We start from the raw sequence: 20,033 nt of genomic DNA, 5'->3' as shown, positions 1-20,033 counted from the left end.
ATTATTATAATTCCCATTGTGTTTCGAGATAGTCCTGAGATCAAGGGCTCGATAGCAGAACGAAAGCATATTTTCGGGCTGCAAGTCGTGTCATTAATCAAAACGCCGCTTGATTGTGACTATTGTACGTAATGCACGGTCGGAGACAATTAGCGACGACCAGGAAGATTTAACACATTTCCCACCATTCACCCAGTTCGAAGTTTAAGCAAACTTTGTTTAAGCAAATGTCGGTGACGTTAAGCGAACGTTGCAAGTGTCTTATCGCGATATCTTTACCCTTGATATAGACTTCAGCTCGAACGTATCGTCGAAACTTATCGCAATTTGTATAAGCTTGACCTCTTACGTGTGAATTTTCGAGAAGGAGAAGTACTTCGCCCGTTATCGCACACGTTAAAGTTGGGATGTGAATATAGTTGCTTCTACAGCACAATTAAACAGTTTAATGAAATGGCCGTAGTTTAATTACAGTAAAAAGTATAGCGGATTGTTAACCGAATTTTGATAAATTTAATCAGATGTTTATTTCTATTTTTAATCGAAATAAATTCAACGAAGCGTGAAAACATTTCATATTTTTTGTTTATATAAAAAAAATGCTCTTTGATATTCGAGAAACTGTGTTACGAATTTACACTAACTGAAAAGATATTAAACTTGAAAAAGGATTTTAAAAGAGATTCTAGAATTTTAATAAGCAGCGCGAATTGAATGTTTTTTTTTTTTTTGCGAGGTACTTAAAATAATGCTCGCTTGATGATTGTCATACTTCATTAGGTAGTTAGATCTGATAAATCCGTTCCGGCTTATAGAAAGATGTCGTAAAAGCAGCTTAAAGTCCTCCTCGAGTTTGCTGGGGAGCAGGGCAAAGCGCGCCCAGGCGAGATCCTTTAATTGACCGCACGCAAGAACTCGTCCCGATGAGTCTTATAGGCCAATTAAGGAAGTTCCTCCGTTAGGAAGGTTTGTAACCTTTCCGCGTCCTCGCACGGGCTATTACAGAAATTAACGGTTCTCTCTCGGTTTCTCGGACGATGCATTTGCATTATTCGCGATGAAATGATCATCTCGCACAGATTTCGCCGGAGATATCTTTAACGAAGCCACAACGAAAAAGTAATTAAAATAAATGGTAAATTATTCAGAGATAATAAGCATCGGAAATAAAATAAGATTAATATTTATTTCATGATGTACATAGTACAGATCTTTCGTAAAAGCGAAGTAGCACAACACGGGGGATATTCTGTATTTATTTTTGCGATATGATTATTTTTTGAATAAATATATCTAGAAATATAAACTGAGAAAACTGAGCCGTCGAGAATAAATTTTATGGATGGTAGCTGAAAGAATTCTACCACGTTTTGTCCTTTTCGGGGCGCGGTACGTCTTTGAATTTTGTTCAAAATTTCTCTCTGTTATATTTTCATTCTTCTAATACCTACGACAAGAGTAGATTGTACGGAAATTTTTCGCGGGAACGGGAGAGTCGACTTTTTTTCGTTGGCAATTTTCGGCGGTTTTAATTTTCGTGCCATTGTCGATTACGTCAGACGCGATTTGCGTCACACGCGAGCTGCTCGCTCAGCGGCGTAGTCCGGTTCTCTATATTCTCTATCTCGAGCCCGCTTTTTTAATCCGTATTCAATTATTTTTGCAGCATCCACCGTTTCGCGGTTTCAGTATTTACGAGATCAACTGTTACACAGCGACGCGCTCTCGCATCCAGTGCAAAAAAAAAAGAATTATTTAGGCGAACTGGCCCCGATCCCGTATTTCGATTACACGGCTCACTCATCACATTGTGCTTGCATCGCGTACATATACTATATATATATATATATATATCTTTTTTTTTTTTTTTTTTTTCACTGACCGTTCGATCTCTCTCCCGTGAAACGCTCGCGCTGTCAATTTGACGATTAGTGATAGCACGCACGTGTGCGGGAAGCGATGTAACGCGAACGTAAATCCATTATCGTCCCACTTAATCCGCGCGAAACGGAAATCGACCGTCAGTTGGGATATGTGGGCACTCGTCGTGTTTTAAGCTCGATCACAGTTAACCGCGTGTAATCGCGAATCGACGCGCTTCTCCACGCAACTCGAGAAATTCCCACGGACTTAACGAGTGGTTCCATAGTTGCGGCCGCCGCGCCGGTACCCCGTAAATTCGATAATGATTCCCTCGTTGCGCCGTCATTTCCATTCGTCAGGTAGTTCGGGCTTTACGTGCGCGAAGTTAACGAGCTAATGAGCTTGCAAAGCTGGCGCCGCGAGAGAGAAAAGGAGAGAGGGAGGAAGAGAGATATAGAGAGAGCAGGCGAGCGAGCATCTATTCTGCATTACGCCGTTGATGCAGTTTACGTCCGGATGACGCGGGACGAGAAGAGGAAGAGAGGAGGAGGAGGAGGAGGTCACGGAGCGTTTCCCAGTTAGGGCAATTCCGCACTTTCGCTCGCCGCAATTAATTAGCTCAATTCCCGCTTCCTGTTATGCCTACCGCCACGCCGCGCCGAGCCGCGCCGACGGCGTCGGGGGCACCCGTCGCGCACGCCTGCATTCCGACGACGACGCTCGCATACCGTCGTCATAGTTCACGTACGCATCTCGGTCCCCGAAGTTGCTTTCCGTTGCGCGCCGCAAACCATGAACGCCGAGACGACGCCGATCTGCCTCTCCGTGTTGTGCATTTACGTGATGACGGCGCCGCCGCCACCCCCGCTGCCGGGGGCGATGTCGCCACGTCCCACTCGCGTGGGTAAGACTGCAACCGTGCGGGTTTAACTCTCCAGGGAGTTGCTTCACATTGCGTGATTTTAAGAGAAAAAAAAACAGGTTAATTTTTATCTACTCGTTAAAATTATAATGAATGATGAGATTTAACGCGACAAATTTAGGAAAGTATCTGGAAATAATAGTGAATCGTGTCTCCCTTATTGTCCTCTATATTTTAATTGAGATACATGTACATCTTTTTTTAAACAATGGGGTTGATATTCCTGAAAAAAAGGAATTGAAATTTTAGGGAAGCTCGTATATTCAAAATTTAGTACTCAAAATAATGATGAACTCGACGATATATCATCTACTTTAGCATAATCTTTTTAAAGCAAATATATATACAATAATTACAGTAATAAATTAAAATAGATATGCAAGTGTAAATTATAGACTTTAAAAATTTAAAAATGTTAAAGTTTTAGTAACAAAAAGTTGTAAATCTATAGGCACTTAAGATAAATGTCGTTGAAAATTACTGAAGATATACGAATGCAATTACTTGCACGCTTATCGTTCCTATACTTTTTGCATTTATGCAAAAATAAATGATGATTGTCACAATGCCCCGCTAATTATGTCATTATCGAAACCGGTGTTTTTCGCCGGTCTATGGCGACTACGATCATTTATGTTACACACGCAAACACATACATATACACACGCACGCACTTGTCTTTCTTGTCAGCATAATGACGCTCGTGATTTTCTTCTTGTTGCAGCTTACGCGAACGCGGCGGATCCGTACTTGGACATCCTGCCGAACGGCGAGACGCAGACGAAGCCGATCGGCTCCAGCATCATTCTTACGTGCAAACCGAAGGTAGATGATCCATCGCTCGTCAGCCAGATGCAATGGCTCGATCCGCTGAACCGCCCGATCGAGTTTCTCAAGTAAGTCGATTATCACAATCTTTTCTTCCTTTTTTTCCTTATAAATTAATATTTTCAAGATGACTCAAGAGCGTTTACGTCAACGGCGTTTCTCTATCTATATTATAATTAGCAATCGAGAAGATGACAGTTAATTAGTCGAAGATATAAGCTGTTAGTGTTACGATCCTTTTCTGAGGAGTTGTTACGTCCAAGCAATTATAAGAATGATGAATCTAGAGAGTCTTCCTTTTCCGTCGTTGATATTTACATACGAATTGCTGTATTAATCAATTACATTCAAGCGAATAATATATTTCACGTCAAGCTTCGTTAAAGTGCTTGCAAAATTTATTTTAATTGAGAAGTGAAATTTACTGAAGCAATGCACACAATGAATTATTGAAATAATTCTGAAATGGCGTTTCTTTTTATTAAGATCGCGAGTAAAATGTTAACATTCGATAATTATACACGTCGTGTTTTTAATAATTTTACAGAATGTAATTATAAATTTTTCAATCGTGATTATCGATAAGATTGTTAACTCTTCGCAGAACATGTGTAATTCTACTGTTTTTGTCGATCAAGTGGGTCTTTTACGCCAGTTAAGATTTTCAAGCTGTAATGGTGCCATAAAAAATCTGAAAAAATTCAAATATACTTTCAAAGACTTAAAGAATTTATATCGTTATATATGCTTAATTTTTGTTTAGAGTTTTTTTTTATGAGTCCGTAACATTTCCGTAAAATTCGAAATGGAAATATCGAGTGAGTCTTGAAAGCCCCATTTGTTCTGCGAAGGTTTAATAATCTGAGTCTTTATAAAAAGCACAAATTATTAAAAGTTTAACTCCAACAGAACTATATATACATATTTAAACACACAAACGGGAAAGCTTGTTGCGACACTAATTCAACAAATTTTTGTTATTTGTAAAGCATACTCACATATCGCCTTCTTACCGTTTGGAAAACGAGTATAAAACCCGTTGAATTGAAGATCTAACATGCAGCTAGTAGTAGTGCTCGTTCGTGTGCTGCTTCTCCATCTCTCTCACTTGGCGGATACACTCACCCGTCGCTTCACCCCGAGTTCGATACAATCATTTTCCCACGATGTAGCCACGTTTCCCGCAATCCGCGCCACGGAGCTCTTAATTGCTGCAACGCGAACCGATTGCAGTTCGCGAACCGGCTATTGCTCGTTAAGCCGGCTGGAAAAGTTTCGAACGTTCGCACCGGTGTACCTGACTTATTGAATGCCCTCACATGCCGAGAAAACTCGTTGACCGGAAAAAAAATGTATCGAACAACGAACGAATTTTTCGACGTTTATACGTTCATGCGCATATCGAGAACCTAGAATCATTGTTCTTTCAACGGGATCTGTTAATCATTCAAATTTGACTTTGTTTGTCGCGCGAGAGAGAGAGAGAGAGAGAGAGAGAGAGAGAGAGAGAGAGAGAGAGAGAGAGAGAGAGAGAGTAAGAGGGAGAGAGAAAGAGCGATTTCGATTATACGTAAATTTTTAGCATTGAGTACAATTATAAAGTTAATTCACTTAATTTTTTAACACGTGGTGTCAAAGTAAAATTTAAAACCTTTCAATTGTTTAAAAGATTTTTTTTTACATTTTTGAAATTTACTCGTACTCTTTAATTTTGAATTTTAACTAGTTTTATAATTAAAATACTCGAGGTCGCGGGATTAAAAATGAAACACGATCTTTCTTAGGGCACTGCGCATTTGTATGTATAGTATGGTGTATGCATCAGCAGTAATTGAGAGCAGCTCTGTATAATAGATAATAGCGCAGTTCTGTGCATACTCGCAAACATTATTTTACTTTCATCTGCAATATTTATTTCTTCATTCGTGCGAGTCTGTTTGATATTGCTAACAATTAATGTAATGTGTCGCTCCATATTGTGCGAAATATTTAATCCAACAACCAAATAATCTAACGAACGTTAACCCTGGTAACTGATTCGTCATGTCGCGTGTTTGCACGATTACTCGAACCCCGAGTACGATTTGAGTAATTAAGTACATTCGTCGTCAAGAGTGCCGCGTGTGACATTCCCGGATAAAATCGTCCCGTTTCAGGCTATTTTACGCCTCTCAATTATACGTTCTTCACAGCGTCATTACCCGAATACAGGCTGTTACGAAAATCGATACGTCGAGAACAAACTGAACCAGAAAAAAATTCACGTGCCATTTATTTAATATTTAAATAAAAACTCTTATAATATATATAAGAATTTTTGTCGGGATTTTTTGATTGTTTTATATACACGTAATTGACAGATTGTGATAACAGGGGCATTTTTTCCAATGATTTCGCATATCAATCATCATTATTACTTGTTCTATATTCGTGCATCGCGGTGATTGTCATAATACTCTGCTACTCCGCAATAACAAATTAATTTCTGGACGTTCACGGTATTTTCCGTATGATATTTTCCATATTGTTCGATATTTTCCATATTTTCTGTTCGAAATATTAAACTCGATGCGACGTATCTCCAATGATCATCCGTTATCTGAAGATGTAAACGCGGTCGCGGAGCAGCTGCGCTTCTGGCCCTATCACTTCCAACCACCTTCTTAATCCGCAAAATCCATATTCGTAACCTTCATCATCGACGTCACGCGATATTACATCCGGCATCTCGTCGCCCGATACACTATATGGAAATTGCTTGAATACATCATACCATCATATACCTCTGTACCTGTACTCGCATCATACGCCGATACGCCATGCCATATTGTGCAACGTTGAATAATACGAGGTCATGTGAATGCATCTCGTTGTCGTTTACACGTCATTCTCGCGTCGTCCACGAAGAACACGTATGCACGAGCGCAATATCACCATGCGATGTCATTGATCATTACCGTCAATTGGTGTGTGCTCTGACCGATGTTGCGAGTTGTTTCGTTTGCAAACTGTGACGTTATTCTCCACAGCACGTACGCGGGCACGACGAAGCCAACCATGTACACCGAATTGCATCAGGATAGCAGTCTGTCCCTGTTCTTTAATTCCCTTCAGGAGGACCAGGCCGGGAAGTACACGTGCAAGGGGAATTATGCGCGTAATGTGCAGTTGAGCAAGTCCGTGACAATCGATACTATTAGTGAGTATAGAATTTAAAATTCCGCGTCGCGTTTTAATTTTTAAGTGAAATTATTCCGATACGGAATAAAATATCTCCCAGCGCGAAGTATAACGAGCAGGATTTAATTAATTTAACGATGAAATGTGATTCAAAAGTTTATATAGCGCATATAAATTTATAACGATAGTAAAAATTTTTTTAATTAAAACTTTATTAGGAATTGTGTGTGCATAACTTTTTAACAAAGGCAGACATTATCAAATAAATGGGTATTTCATTTCAATTAATATTTTTGGCAGTCATATTAGAGACATATTCATTTTAAGTTAATGTTTTTTAGACATATCAGACATTTATTATATGTATAACAGTAAAAATCTCAGTTTTTAAATCTAAATGGACTTAAATTAGTTAAATAACATGCATATTTTTTTCCGGGAGATCGACGTGCGTCGCAACATTTTTCCAAACAGAATTTTCGATTTGTTATCATTAGTTGCGATCACGTGGGACAACGCGCCGCCAAATCAGTATCCCATTCTCGGGGAAGACTTTGATATTCAGTGTCAAGTACGCGCTAGGCCACCGCCTTCGGTTGATTGGCTTTACAACGGAGAACTGATCAAGACGAACGATCACTACGTTATAACCACTTACGCCTTGAAGATCAAGAAGGTTCAAGCGTCCGACGACGGCATATATACGTGTCGTGCATCGGTGCAGACCACAGGAGAATTGAAAGAGCGACCTATCCGCGTTGAGGTACTTTTTTTAGTGATTACATAGCACTAACTAAAAAGAATCACAAGTTATTTTAGAAACTGCATAAATATTTCCTGTGAACTGAATTCACTAAATAATTATTATTATCATTACGTTTTTTGTTACACTCATTAATTGTCGTACGTTAGCAGCTGCTTTATCACAACATTACAACTCGTGATTTTATTTTCATTAACGCACTATCAATTTGCTAATATGTTTTCTTTAATTTACTGTTAAGTTTTAGAGACAATTTATCCGAGAATTTAAATCAATCTGTGTGTCTATTTATTTTTAATTGTCTAATATAACTCTCTATATAAACAATTTTCTTCGTTAATTCTTACTAGGTACACATAAGACCTATGATCGAAGAGATCCTGAGCCCGGTAGACATCATCGAAGGCGAAAACGCAAACCTTAAGTGTGGCAACAAAGTTACTGGCAAGCCGCCACCAACGGTGCAATGGGTTAAATCTCTCACTCAACAGAACCTGTCTACCGCCGATCGCTTCCACGTCAATTCGGTCACAGGTGTGGTCACCGTCACAAATGTGAATCGCGAAGACGCGGGCGAGTATCAGTGCACCGCGCACAACGCCGCCGGCGATGCCAACGCCAACATCCTGGTGAACGTGATCGTCAAGCCGAAAATTATGGAATTCGTGAACAAGACCGTGGTGGAAGGCAAAGACGTAGATATTAAATGCAAAGCCTTCGGCCGACCACCGCCCGAGGTGACCTTCAGGAAGCTCACCGCTGACAAGCCGTACGAGACGGGCGCTCAGTCGCAAGATGACCGGATCAACGTGAAGAACGATGCGGACGACGTGTCCGGTGAGACTGTCGGCACCCTGTCGATATTTAACGCTCTCACCGACAACGACGGCCTGTACGAATGCGTGGCGAAAAATACCGGCGGTGTCGCCTACAAGAACGGTCATCTGACCGTGGAGTTCCCGCCCTCCTTCCGCAACATGCCGAACGCCACGGTTTGGTCCTGGGACGCCCGACCGGTGAATCTCACCTGCATCGCCGAGAGCATACCGAACGCGACGATACGCTGGACCTTACACGGGGATCAGAGGATCGAGAACGAGCAGAACATGGAGCAGATTGGTAACGGACCGAAGTCCATTCTCATGATAAGACCGTATGACCGGAGATATTACACTAATTATAAATGCATCGCTATGAATACTCACGGCACGCGGGAGCACTTGATCGAGCTGAGGGAAGCGAGCAGACCCGGACAGCTCTTGAACGTCAAGATGGCCGAGATCACTGCCACAACGATAAAATTCGATCTGATACCGCCTTTGCAACCAGATTTACCTATCATGACTATTTCCGTGCAGTACAAAGAACAAAACTGGCAGACCTGGCAAAACGCGATGAACAAGACGTGGTCTGTCGGTAAGTCTTACAATTAAATATGTTTTTTCAATTATAATGAATTTACATAAAAATAAGTAACCTTATTTAAATTAATAAATTAATTGATTTTTATTGGATATATTTGAGAACATTTATTGCAATATTTTACTTCTGGATACGTAAATAATTAAGAAACGCGAAACTTTAATTTTATTCGTGAGAATATAAAGTATAATACGAGGAAAAGTAGGAAGTTCAACTTAGAATCTGTGGTGGTATATATTTACAAATATAAAAATAATAAATTGAATATAATATAAAACATACGCGCATATATCTTTTTATGTTGTTTTCTTTTGATGTTTCACGTGATTTAACATACTTTTATCTCAGGTTTTTTAATTTATAATAGTTAAATGTCACGCGAACAATTCCCTTCAGGTTCCGTATATGTCATTGAGGGTTTGAAACCGCAGACGCCCTACGAGTTCCGATTCGCGGCGAGAAACCAGGTCGGCCTGGGTAACTGGGGTAACTTGCACATTGAAACCACACCCGGCAGGACGGTGCCGAAGGAGCCGAAGATCATGACGACGCCGGGCTCTGAATACGAGCTTTCTCCGTTCAGTCACCAGTACGAGCTTAGCTGGACAACGCCGCCGGATAACGGTGAACCCATAGACCTGTACGTGATCAAGTCCTGCCAGATAAGACGCGTCACCGGCGACTGGGAAGTATTGAGTGATACCTGCCGATCGTTGGAGGTTAATCCAGGCAGGACGAGGCAGTATATCAAGGATCTGAAATATGATACTTTCTACTCGGTCGAGTTGCAGGCTCACAACGTGATGGGCTACAGCAATTCCGGATACGCCAAGTTCAGGACGGCTAGAGGTAAGTTGGTGGTCCTTCGCAATTAATTCTCGGTGTTCCTACGATCCAACATAATTATTGCCATGACGTATCTACATTTCTCGTAATGATTTCCACTCGAGATATATAATTCCTTTTGAAATATATACATATATATATATATATATATATATATATATATGTGCACGAAGCTACTGCACTGAATTTTTTTTCTTCGCGATCTTCAAATCGTTTGTCAGTTTGTCGCCCCTATTTTTGTTTGTTCAACGGGGAGGGAAAAGGGTTATTTGAGGTCTTTTGTTTCTTCGCCTAGGAGGTTTCCACTCAGTTTAACTATCTTTTTTTTTTTTATTGATTTTCTCAGTAACTTTTTTAATTGGTTTTGTCGATGGCGAAACGATCTTGTAATCGCCAGAAAGCCCTAAATTTATTTTATAAGCCCGCTAAGCATTTTAATGTTATTTTTTAAGCAGTTTACGTGTTTTATAAATTCATTATTAATATTAGTGGAATGCAAGATGATAAAAAGAAAATATTTACATTGTAAGTGTATAATACTTTGCATTCTTATTTCTAGATATAATGTATATTTCATAGGATTTTTATATTAATACTCGTGATAATTTTCATACGACTTGATTTTTTATGCACGCTATATAGCTTGCCTTCTATTTTACGCAAAATAAAAAATGATTTTTATAAAAAAATAGCAAGCCCACGGCTCTTCTGGCGTTAATCAAGATTATAGGATTTGATGAAGTCCTCAGATCCCTTGACCCTTGACGCAAGACACCAACTAGCTAAAGCTACCCGGTGACCGTCGGCGGGCTTGTAAAAACGTTAAAGATATTTTACGCGACGACGACATCCGTACTTGGAGCAGAGAAGATCTTTTTTATTACACAAAGCCTTTTTATCCATTCAGAATCTACGGGCATCACTGTGGACTACAGTAATGCTGGTGATACTTGCAAGACCGGCGTCGCCATTACCGCAGCAGTAATGCTCCTATCTCTAGCCATTTAGAGTCGCCGTCAGGGATATTTGCTCCTCGCGCTCTAATCCTCCCTCCGTCGTGAACGCACGCGATAGGAAGCGAGGCGAATTCGCGAGGCCGACGGTACAAGCGAGACACCACGATGGACGAAAGTGACACACACACGCTCCACTAATATAACACACCCCTTTTCGTGATTTCCTGCGACTCGACGTGTTTCGTTCGAATCCCGAATCCGAATCGATTAACTTAGATGAATCTCGGATACGAAAGCGTTTTCCGTTTGACACGATTTCGTGCGAGACACGACGGCGAAAGTTAATCGCGGGACATTTGTACACGATTGTGTCGTTCATTTATACATCCATTTAGCAGTAAAACGATCGACAACGAAGAACTTGAGTAAATTGATACGTTCGCCGGTACATTCCGAGAGTAAAAGGAGTAGCGTTTAAGTGGGTTCTGTAAGAAGGAAGAACGTGAAAAGACGCGATGCGAATAAGTGTATTTATACGTATTATTTGTTAAATGCTCACTGCGTATTAGTATGAACTATGAACGTACTGGTACGTTTTCTATCATTTTTCCTTTTTCATACATAAGTTTAAGGCTGTACTTTGGTGACTTCTGTAAGAGACCGGGTGCCGCAGTGCGCAAAGATAATGTTCCCTCGCGCCGCCTTGGCGCGAGAGAATTCACGTAACCAAAACGAATAAACGTACCTACTGTACCAATTATTTCGCGCGTTACGACTTTCGTTTCTTAATTAGAGTCAGATTTATGCATTTTTTAACCGAGCTAAGGATACATAAGTCACGACTACGCTTCGTCAACTTTTGCAGTTTACGAACTTTTGTATGGTATGTTATATCGATAAGTAAAAAGAAGAATGTGCTTCCTTACACATAGGTTGGTTCGAGCATAAATTAACGATTTATGTCGGATGTGACTATATACGAGCGTGAGGTTATATAAAGGTAGTGACCGTAAGAGTGCTACTGCCCTGAATTGTCGACTACTCACGCGCGAAGTTTACGCGACGAAAAGGAAGGATATTATAATCGATATTAAGGGAACGAACAGCCGCGATTAGAATCACGGCTACTCGTAAATCACGCACGAATACGAATATAATAATTGTTGGCCCGTTGAATATTTACAATTGGAGCATTGGAGCTGTTGACTGAGTTTGCTAATTAATATACGTCGAAAGTATTTTTAGACAAAACTTTTTTCACGTCTTTTGCGATCTGATTTTTATAAAGAGAAATTAACGAATGTTTTTTAGATAAAGATTGATTGAAGAATAAAAAGGAGGGAAAAGAATAATGGAGCAATTAAGGAAACGCGATCGATAAAGTACTCGGAAAATCGCTAATCCGTCATAGCAGTCGGAAAAAAAAATCAATAAAGTTATACAACGCGTAGGAACGACGGGTGCTTACCTTTACGAAAAAAAAAAATCCGTTTTTATCGAGGCCTTGAGAGGTGGGACATTTTCCTCCTTTGTAAAAATCAACACTTATATCCATGGTTCGCGTTTGTGCTAGGTTCTTTTACGAGGCAAAGAATTTCACACGAGCGAGCGAAACTCCTCGCGAAGTCGCATCACGCACACAAGATCCTGGAACTTTAATCTTAGAACCCGACCTCTGCAACGTGAATAAAGATCTGACCATAAAGAGACAAATGAATAAAGAAATTATGTGATGCTGTAACGAATTATCGGTTTAATCTCGAAGACAATTCTTTTCGTATTTTTACACGATGCAGCAGTAAATTGCTTGCTGTGTTTTACGTGCAATTGATTTCTATGCATTTTTATATCACTTAATACGACAATATAAAATTATTACGGTATAAATTCTTCAAAAATTATTTATTTGGAGTGGAAATCTCATCGTAAATATTTATGGATTATAAAGTAATCTGTAATTCTACGGTCGGGTACTACGATTAATCGCGAGACAAAATCCGAAAGAATACGACGACTCACACGACTGCCATTTAATATTTTAATTTGATTAATTTTGTATGAAAATTGCGTCTGATTTTTCTCTCCTCTCTTGCCTTCGATTTGTTTATCTTTTTTCTTTTGTAATCTTTATTTTTTTGGGGGAATTTATTCAATCATTAGTTTCGCTTGACTAGTTTTGAGATACATGTTTAGTGTGCGCATGATCTGTGTGTTGCGATCATTACGATTTATACGATTCTTATTACATTTTACATTATAATTATAAATTTGTTATCGCCGTAGCTCTTACCGTATCCATAACCGCCGCCACCGGCAGTAGCCGCCATCACCGCCGCCGTAATTATCACTAGTAACTACTGTCGTGATTAATCACTAATCTCGGGCGATGAGATAAGGAATCGAGATCGGTTTAATTTTAACTAGTTTAGATTTCGATGTGAAAGATACGCAAACTGTTCTCCAATATCGAGCGGAGTAACTGGAACATTCAGTTAAATTGTTACAAACACAATATTCTACGATAAATGAAATTGCGAAATGACTTTCTAAGGATAGCAAATGAAAGTAGTTAAAATTATTTTAAAAAAAAACTAACTAGAAATTACAGAGATTAAAAGTCACTGTTGGAAATTAAAAGTTGCAGTTATTGTTAACTTTAACATTGGAAATTCGTTGAATTTTCTCATTTACTTCATTCCTCCATTTCGTAACGTAGTTATTCTGACGTAGTTATTCGGTGGAACCGCGCGACGATTGGTGTAAAGTGCATTTTCTTTTTCTGTTCTTTCACTCGAAAATTGAACTCGAAATTATACGGTTTCGATTCCTGGATAAGAGACTACAAAAGGAGCGCGGTTCGATCTCGAAGGCCTGGTCGTATCGGAACGCGGGCGGTCTTTTACCTCAAGTGCCTGTACATACACACGTACACCCCCACACACATATACACATACGCATTGATCGCCTCCCCGCAAAGCTCAACGCGAAAACACCGACGATCGATCTCGATGTGACGAGGTCTTCGACCTAAATCTTTTTACGTCTCTTTTATGTCTGTTCGCAATGCCTGGGTTCTTATAGATATTAATTCACAACGCATGGCATGCGCTTTGTTATCATTTCTCCCCTTCTTATTTTTTTTTTAACTTAGCGATGCGTCACGCCGAGCTTCATCGGCGATGTTCCCATTCCATACACGACGTTCCCGTTTCGATGAAGAACGCGGAGAACTCGTTCGCGAGTTCTCGGCATTTGATACGACGAGCTTATCGGATTTTGATGACGGATTTTTTAATAATCTCAAGACATTCTATGATAAGAATTTCAAAGACTGCGTAATTTTACGGGTCTATTATTAAACATTAAAATTGTTACGAATTAAGGCTCTCTCTAAATTAAACTCATATTCAAGACCCACTTCATATTTCTGTTTATTTCAAATTCAATTTCAGTAGAATTTTTATTTATTTTAAATTAAATGACTGACAATATTGGAAATTTAAAGGTCGTTGGGTAAAAAATTTTCGGTAATAAAAACTCGATACCATATGCATCCGCAAAAAATCTGTCATCAAAATTTAATGCGATAAAAGTGTGAAATGGACCATATACATAACCGAACACATAGCGTAAGAACAATACGATCTTAATTAACAATTATACCGAATATAATATTGCCAATTGGTAATATTGCAGTGACTCGAGATGGCCCTTAGTATTCGCACGGTGCAAACAAACCTTTATCCGAGACTGAGGTATGTAGGGCATACTATCGCGAATTTATGGGAACAAACGCGTCTGCAAATCTTACGAGAATGCCGGTTATAAGATCAGCAACTTTTCCCGCAAATGTATTCCCACGCCCCGGAACTAGAATAACCAATAACATTATATGTGTCTCGAGAGAAAAATGGAAGTAAGATATCGGATCCAAGAGCAGAAGTGAGCTTCGTCACACGGGTAGTCGAATGAATTTCTTCTTGTCCGATTTCTTTCGCCCGCCCTTCTGTGTTTCCGAGCGATAGAATGATATTGATTAATCTAGTTTCGAGGTATCGGCACTCATTATCGTCGGATCGATAATAAAACCGACACTCCGACACTGAGACTCTTAGCTACAAATATGATTAAATATCGTGATAGATGGACCCCGACACGGACAACAAGCTCCTTACTTCCATTTATATACAGTCGTAAAAGTACTCGACTGTATCCGATCGACGGGAAAATGACAACGTCCTTTACGCGCAAGTACGTTCCCGTGACAATAAACTCCCAGCGTAACTTCGGAAACGTTGCGAAGCGGAAGAAAGCGTGGCCACGCGAGCGAGCGCGCGCACGGACGAAGTTCGCTTTTCAGACGACGACGCTTCAAACCGGTGAAAGACGAGCGCGGAGACCGGGCGCGGGCGGAAGGCTTTAAACCGATGATAAAGACAATGTCGACGAGAGCAGCAGACGCGACGGCCAGAAGAAAACGATTCGAAGGGGACGATATAGTTGCCGAAATGGTTTCCCATCCGTCGCGAATCTTCCTCCGATGAGTTTTCCTCTTCTTTCTGGCGGAAATCACCGGGAGTTGCTCTCCTCCCGGAGAGCTCGAGAACGATTGTAACTGGAACTGGCCGGACGAAATCCCTCGAAATTCGCACTTTGTCTCGATAAAAGGATTCGCGAAATTGCAACGAACAGAGCCACGGTATCGATTTAGTCCGCCGCTTCGGTAAAGACACGATCTAACGTTATTCCATTTCATCGAACAGAGTCGCGCAGTTCTGTCAATGTCCAGTCCATTTTCGTCAATGTCGCGGGAGAGTATATCGGAAAGTCTATCACCCGCATTTAACCCGTATTTAATGATCCTCTACGCGCCACGTATTTCACGTTAAATTTCATTGTTCCATTTTTATTTCGTACGAACAAAATGGTCTCCGTGCTTTCAATTCATTTGCAATAATGTTCGAATATATTCTTCGTAGATATCTCAAAATTAGATGGGGAAATTCAGCGATGGTCGAATCGTTCGTGACGAGAATACGGACCATTGCAAGGACCATTATGTAGTTTCTTCGTATACCGAAAGGATACAGTAATTCCAGAAGCAGACGGCAATTTAACGTTAAATGGGGTTGCAGGGGCTACAGTCACGAACAAACGGCTCTTTATGCGCGATTGTTCGACGTGTCGCGATTCGCGCGGACTAATTACGCGAACGTGCATGATTCGTTCTCCTCTCCCGCTCTCTCCGCGGCAACACGGGCGCAGACGAGCGTGTTTGCGGAGAGCCTCAAACCATCAGAGACGCCACGCGACCAGCCCTCCGCAATCCGTAGGATATCCAATCGATCCTCGATTCTTGCGCCGTAGCCGGAATTGTCTCTGCCGGGAAATCAAGGCGGCTTTGTGTTTTGTGCTCGAAGGATCGATTCCCCCCCGCGCAAACTGCGCGCCGCACCGTGTCCGGATAAATTGCGAGCGTATAAATGCTCCATTCGGCGACGACGACTCATTGTTTGCGCGAGCGTTTGCTTTCACCCGGGACGCTTCCGAGCACCCGGCATCATCATCTCGAGGACGCGATTGCGGACGGAATCAATTAGCAGGGAATGCGGGATTATTCCGATTGACTCGCTTTGTAGGGCGATTGTATGGCGACTAAATAGAATTTATCTTGCGGGAAGGATTGCTGTCGTCTAGTCGAGTGAAGTAATTCGAAAGAAATTGAACGAATAATGACTTTTCATTGATAAAGTCAATGATCATTTTTTTTTATTTCGATCCGAAAAGCTTCTAAAGTTTGTTTCCTTATTTCAAATTTATTTGAGCCGCTAATTTTCTGACGCATTTTTCTTTGTCTTCGTTACTTATGTTACCACGATTGTTACTCTCAATGCTTTCAATGTTGTGGGATAGGTACCGCGTTTCTCAAAACGTTTCCCGAGGGACGCCGAAATAATACACGTCAAATGTGTATACACAATCCGGACGTGTCTATGTTCGAGCAAGAAGTTTCCCAGCAACAGCAGCTGGAGTGGTTCTCATTGCGGAGATAATCTCTCTGCGCGCCTACAAATGGATCGCTCGAGAGGAGGAGAGCCGTGTATTCGCGCTGTCTGATGCGCCGAGTCCATCCTCGAGTACTTATCCGCGCGCGACTTCGCAAGGGAGATAGAAACAAGGAAACGCGCAGAAGAGCCCGAATAGGTCTGCTCGCGAATGCGAATCCGTTCGTGGAACCTCCGATGGTGCCGGGCGTCGCGCCGCGCCGCGCCGCGTCGTTTTATAAATAGCCGCCGCGCGCTTAAAGAGAACCGCGTCGAGAGGATGAATCGGAGGGCTGGAACGACGAGAGGGCGAGAAACTCAGAAACATAAGCGCGATACTCTTCGCGATCTATTTCCGATGGGCATGCATGGTTTTCGCGCGATTTCGCAGTATCAGATCCTCGAATGCGCGCGGTGAAACGGCGCCAGCTTAACCCTTCCATTGGGGAAAAGAGCACCGAAATCACTTTGCAAAGTAATTCTTTTGGATTGTAATTGTTTGATAAATTTTTTTATTGTTATTTTATATCGCGAAATATTATTTAAATATTCAACGAGAAACTGCACGAAAATATTTTCATGAAATTAAATTTAACCATAATTTTATTACCTCTCGGTGGATAGAAGGGTTTATGTTTATGGTTCTAATATTGGAATATTGATAAAAAAGATGTCGAATGAGTGCCTGAAGGTTCACGTACAAAAACGCGTTTCGGTTAACAATAAACATCCGCCCGTATGCGGAAAAGCCTTCCGCCAGTGCATTGGTGCATTTTTTGCGACGCTCAATTTTTTTTCTATTCTGTTATCTTGTTTAAACATAATAAGGTACGGGTTTTAGAGATTTTCCAGCGCGTTAAACACAATGTCTGCAAACAGAATCACTTTTGCGTCGGAGAAAGAAAACGTTTAAACCGCTTACGGAGCGTTAATAAAAACACATTTTTTATATTTTTTTTTTCTAATGCGCTATTTTTTCGTAATCCGCACCGTTTTTTTCCCCGGGTAAAGGCAGAAAAAAAGGATACACATGCCGCTATGAGTTTACTTTAGGCGGTATATGGAGATTGTCCAGGTTTAAGAATCGCGCCGATGTGGTGCCTATAGGCACGTTACGACACGGACCGAAAATAGACCGGAATGCGAAATCGAATTTCAACGCGCGCGCGCGGCCGTTCGGTTCCCATTGCCGCTCCGGTTACTTTTACGATACGAGACGTTCGATGATCGCGCGTGGCGATCCCTTGTTCTTTTCTCCGTTCTTTCCTGTCTTTTTAAAATTTTTTATTACGGTGGTCTCCGCTCTCGTAGTTTCCGAAGGGTATATATTTACACGCTACAGATACACGTACACCCAAGACACATGATACACGTATATACGATATACACGTATATGTACAAACGTATATATAAAGAATATACATAGATAGATAGGTAGATAAAAACCATTTACATATACGTCTAAGGATATGTACTAGCCTAGTGCCTAACTATGTTCGTATTTATGAGGAGGATAAACTCGTATAACTCGTTCTTTCCTGTGCGAAAACATTCAATATATATTGTAAATACAACGGAACGACGTAAGAAAAATATATGTGAGTGTCTAAGGAGAAAAAAGAACAATACGGATGGACGAATCCGAGCCAGCGGAGAAGCCACCTTCAAATTGTATATCCCGTGCCAAAAAATTGTCGATTTTCCGAAACTTTCGAACGGAATGACGAGCGGAAGGAGGAAGGAGACGGGATGATGATCGTTCGACCGGGAAATCAGCCGAGATTTGCCCTTCCGGCCGCGCGTTTGCAATTTGAGATGGTTTCTTTTTCGGCGGTCTTGTTTATTTTTTCGCTTATCATACACATCGCCTCTCTCTTTTTCTTTCTCTTTACTTTATAATTATGATAAAAATAAACCCACCGGGAAGCGACGCGCGCCGCCGAAAACGGTAAATATCCCCTTAAAGTACAAGCAAGTGCAAGGTTGTGGCCGCTAATTAACGTAGTTGAGAGCTCTGTTAAGGATTGGCAGTGAGAGAATGAGGAAAGAAGTGTGAGAAAAAGGCTGAATGTGACAGAGAACGAATGAGCGAATGTAAGACGGAACCAAATGCGAGGCACTCACAGTTGGTGGAGGGGCTTTTTGTGTGGAGGTAGCACTTTTAGACTAGTGGCGCGTAGAGAACTAACATCCGGTTGTGGGAAGCTATAGTGAATGAGCTTTTTTCCCTTCCCCTCCTCCCTTCTCCCTTGAGCTTTTTAGCACAGCTCGTGTTGTGTGGTGTTGCGAGACCGAGACTCTTCTATCGCTTCTAACGCTCTTGCCAGTGCGCTAATTATCGCGATCCATTAACCGGCGTGTAACACACACGTACAACACGAAAAAAAAACACACATACATACACACTCATTTGCATACAGTCATACACGTACACTCTGTGTCTCCTTAACCGACAATCACCACTTGTATGTCTTTGCCGTTGTTGCCTTCTGGTTTTTGGTTTCCTCCTTTGATAAAGACGGATTTTTGCCGCATCTCCCTTACACAACCCCGCCGAGATCTTGTTTCTTTTCAGGAGACTAAAATATCATTGTACGCGTGGAACGTGTTTGGTGATGCGACACCGTGATGCGACCGCGCGGCACTCGAGAAGCAATTATCTTAATTACTGTAATCGACGTGAGAGAATTTTACCTCGCGCGCGTTTGAATTATATGTTTATCGAATAATATATTGACATTAACGATGTAATCGCTAATACTGTTAATAATACTGTTTAATATCTAATAGGTTATTAACGTAACAGTAATTATTTTAAATTAATTATCTGTAATTCTAGCTATATATATACAATCGTGCATTTCAACTATTTCAGCCCTAAAAAACGGGAGGATTATGAGATACGATTTGCTAAAATTGTAACCGTAATTACATAAATCGTAAAATTGATCGATAATCTTTTTGTATATCGATTGCTATTTATTAAATAATCCGTACGGATAACGGTGACTTTGTTAGATCAGAAAAACGTACCAGTACGTTTTCTCGAGCATGTCTTATCGCACCCTTTTTCGCAACCGCTTCCACGACGTGTATCACCAAGTACACGTTCGAATGCAACGATTGTTAACCATCACCAAACATCGTTCAGTATCGCTTTTGCACTAACGGACTTGCGATATACATATACACGCGTGCCACGGATGGAT

General features: G+C 40.9%; 1 protein-coding gene across 3 annotated transcripts in view; it reads left to right on the top strand.

The window, feature by feature from the left end:
* Window positions 1-20,033, top strand: part of Fas2 (neural cell adhesion molecule fasciclin 2) — a 90,954-nt gene that overhangs the window by 63,446 nt on the left and 7,475 nt on the right. For 2 of the 3 annotated variants that reach the window (XM_077424197.1, XM_077424196.1), the window contains exons 2-6: window positions 3,510-3,681; window positions 6,643-6,812; window positions 7,291-7,556; window positions 7,907-8,972; window positions 9,375-9,827. In XM_077424197.1, coding sequence (XP_077280323.1) covers window positions 3,510-3,681; window positions 6,643-6,812; window positions 7,291-7,556; window positions 7,907-8,972; window positions 9,375-9,827 — 2,127 coding nt within the window. Of the gene's footprint in view, window positions 1-3,509; window positions 3,682-6,642; window positions 6,813-7,290; window positions 7,557-7,906; window positions 8,973-9,374; window positions 9,828-10,731; window positions 18,461-20,033 lie in introns of those variants that run through there. The other variant, XM_077424198.1, reaches the window with a different exon arrangement.

This window comes from Temnothorax americanus, unplaced genomic scaffold, assembly GCF_048541705.1.
Source record: "Temnothorax americanus isolate GAGA-0224 unplaced genomic scaffold, ASM4854170v1 Scaffold8, whole genome shotgun sequence".
Lineage (NCBI taxonomy): Eukaryota > Metazoa > Arthropoda > Insecta > Hymenoptera > Formicidae > Temnothorax > Temnothorax americanus.
The sequence above is the reverse complement of the archived record's forward strand: the minus strand, read 5'-3'. Positions and strand labels throughout refer to the sequence as shown.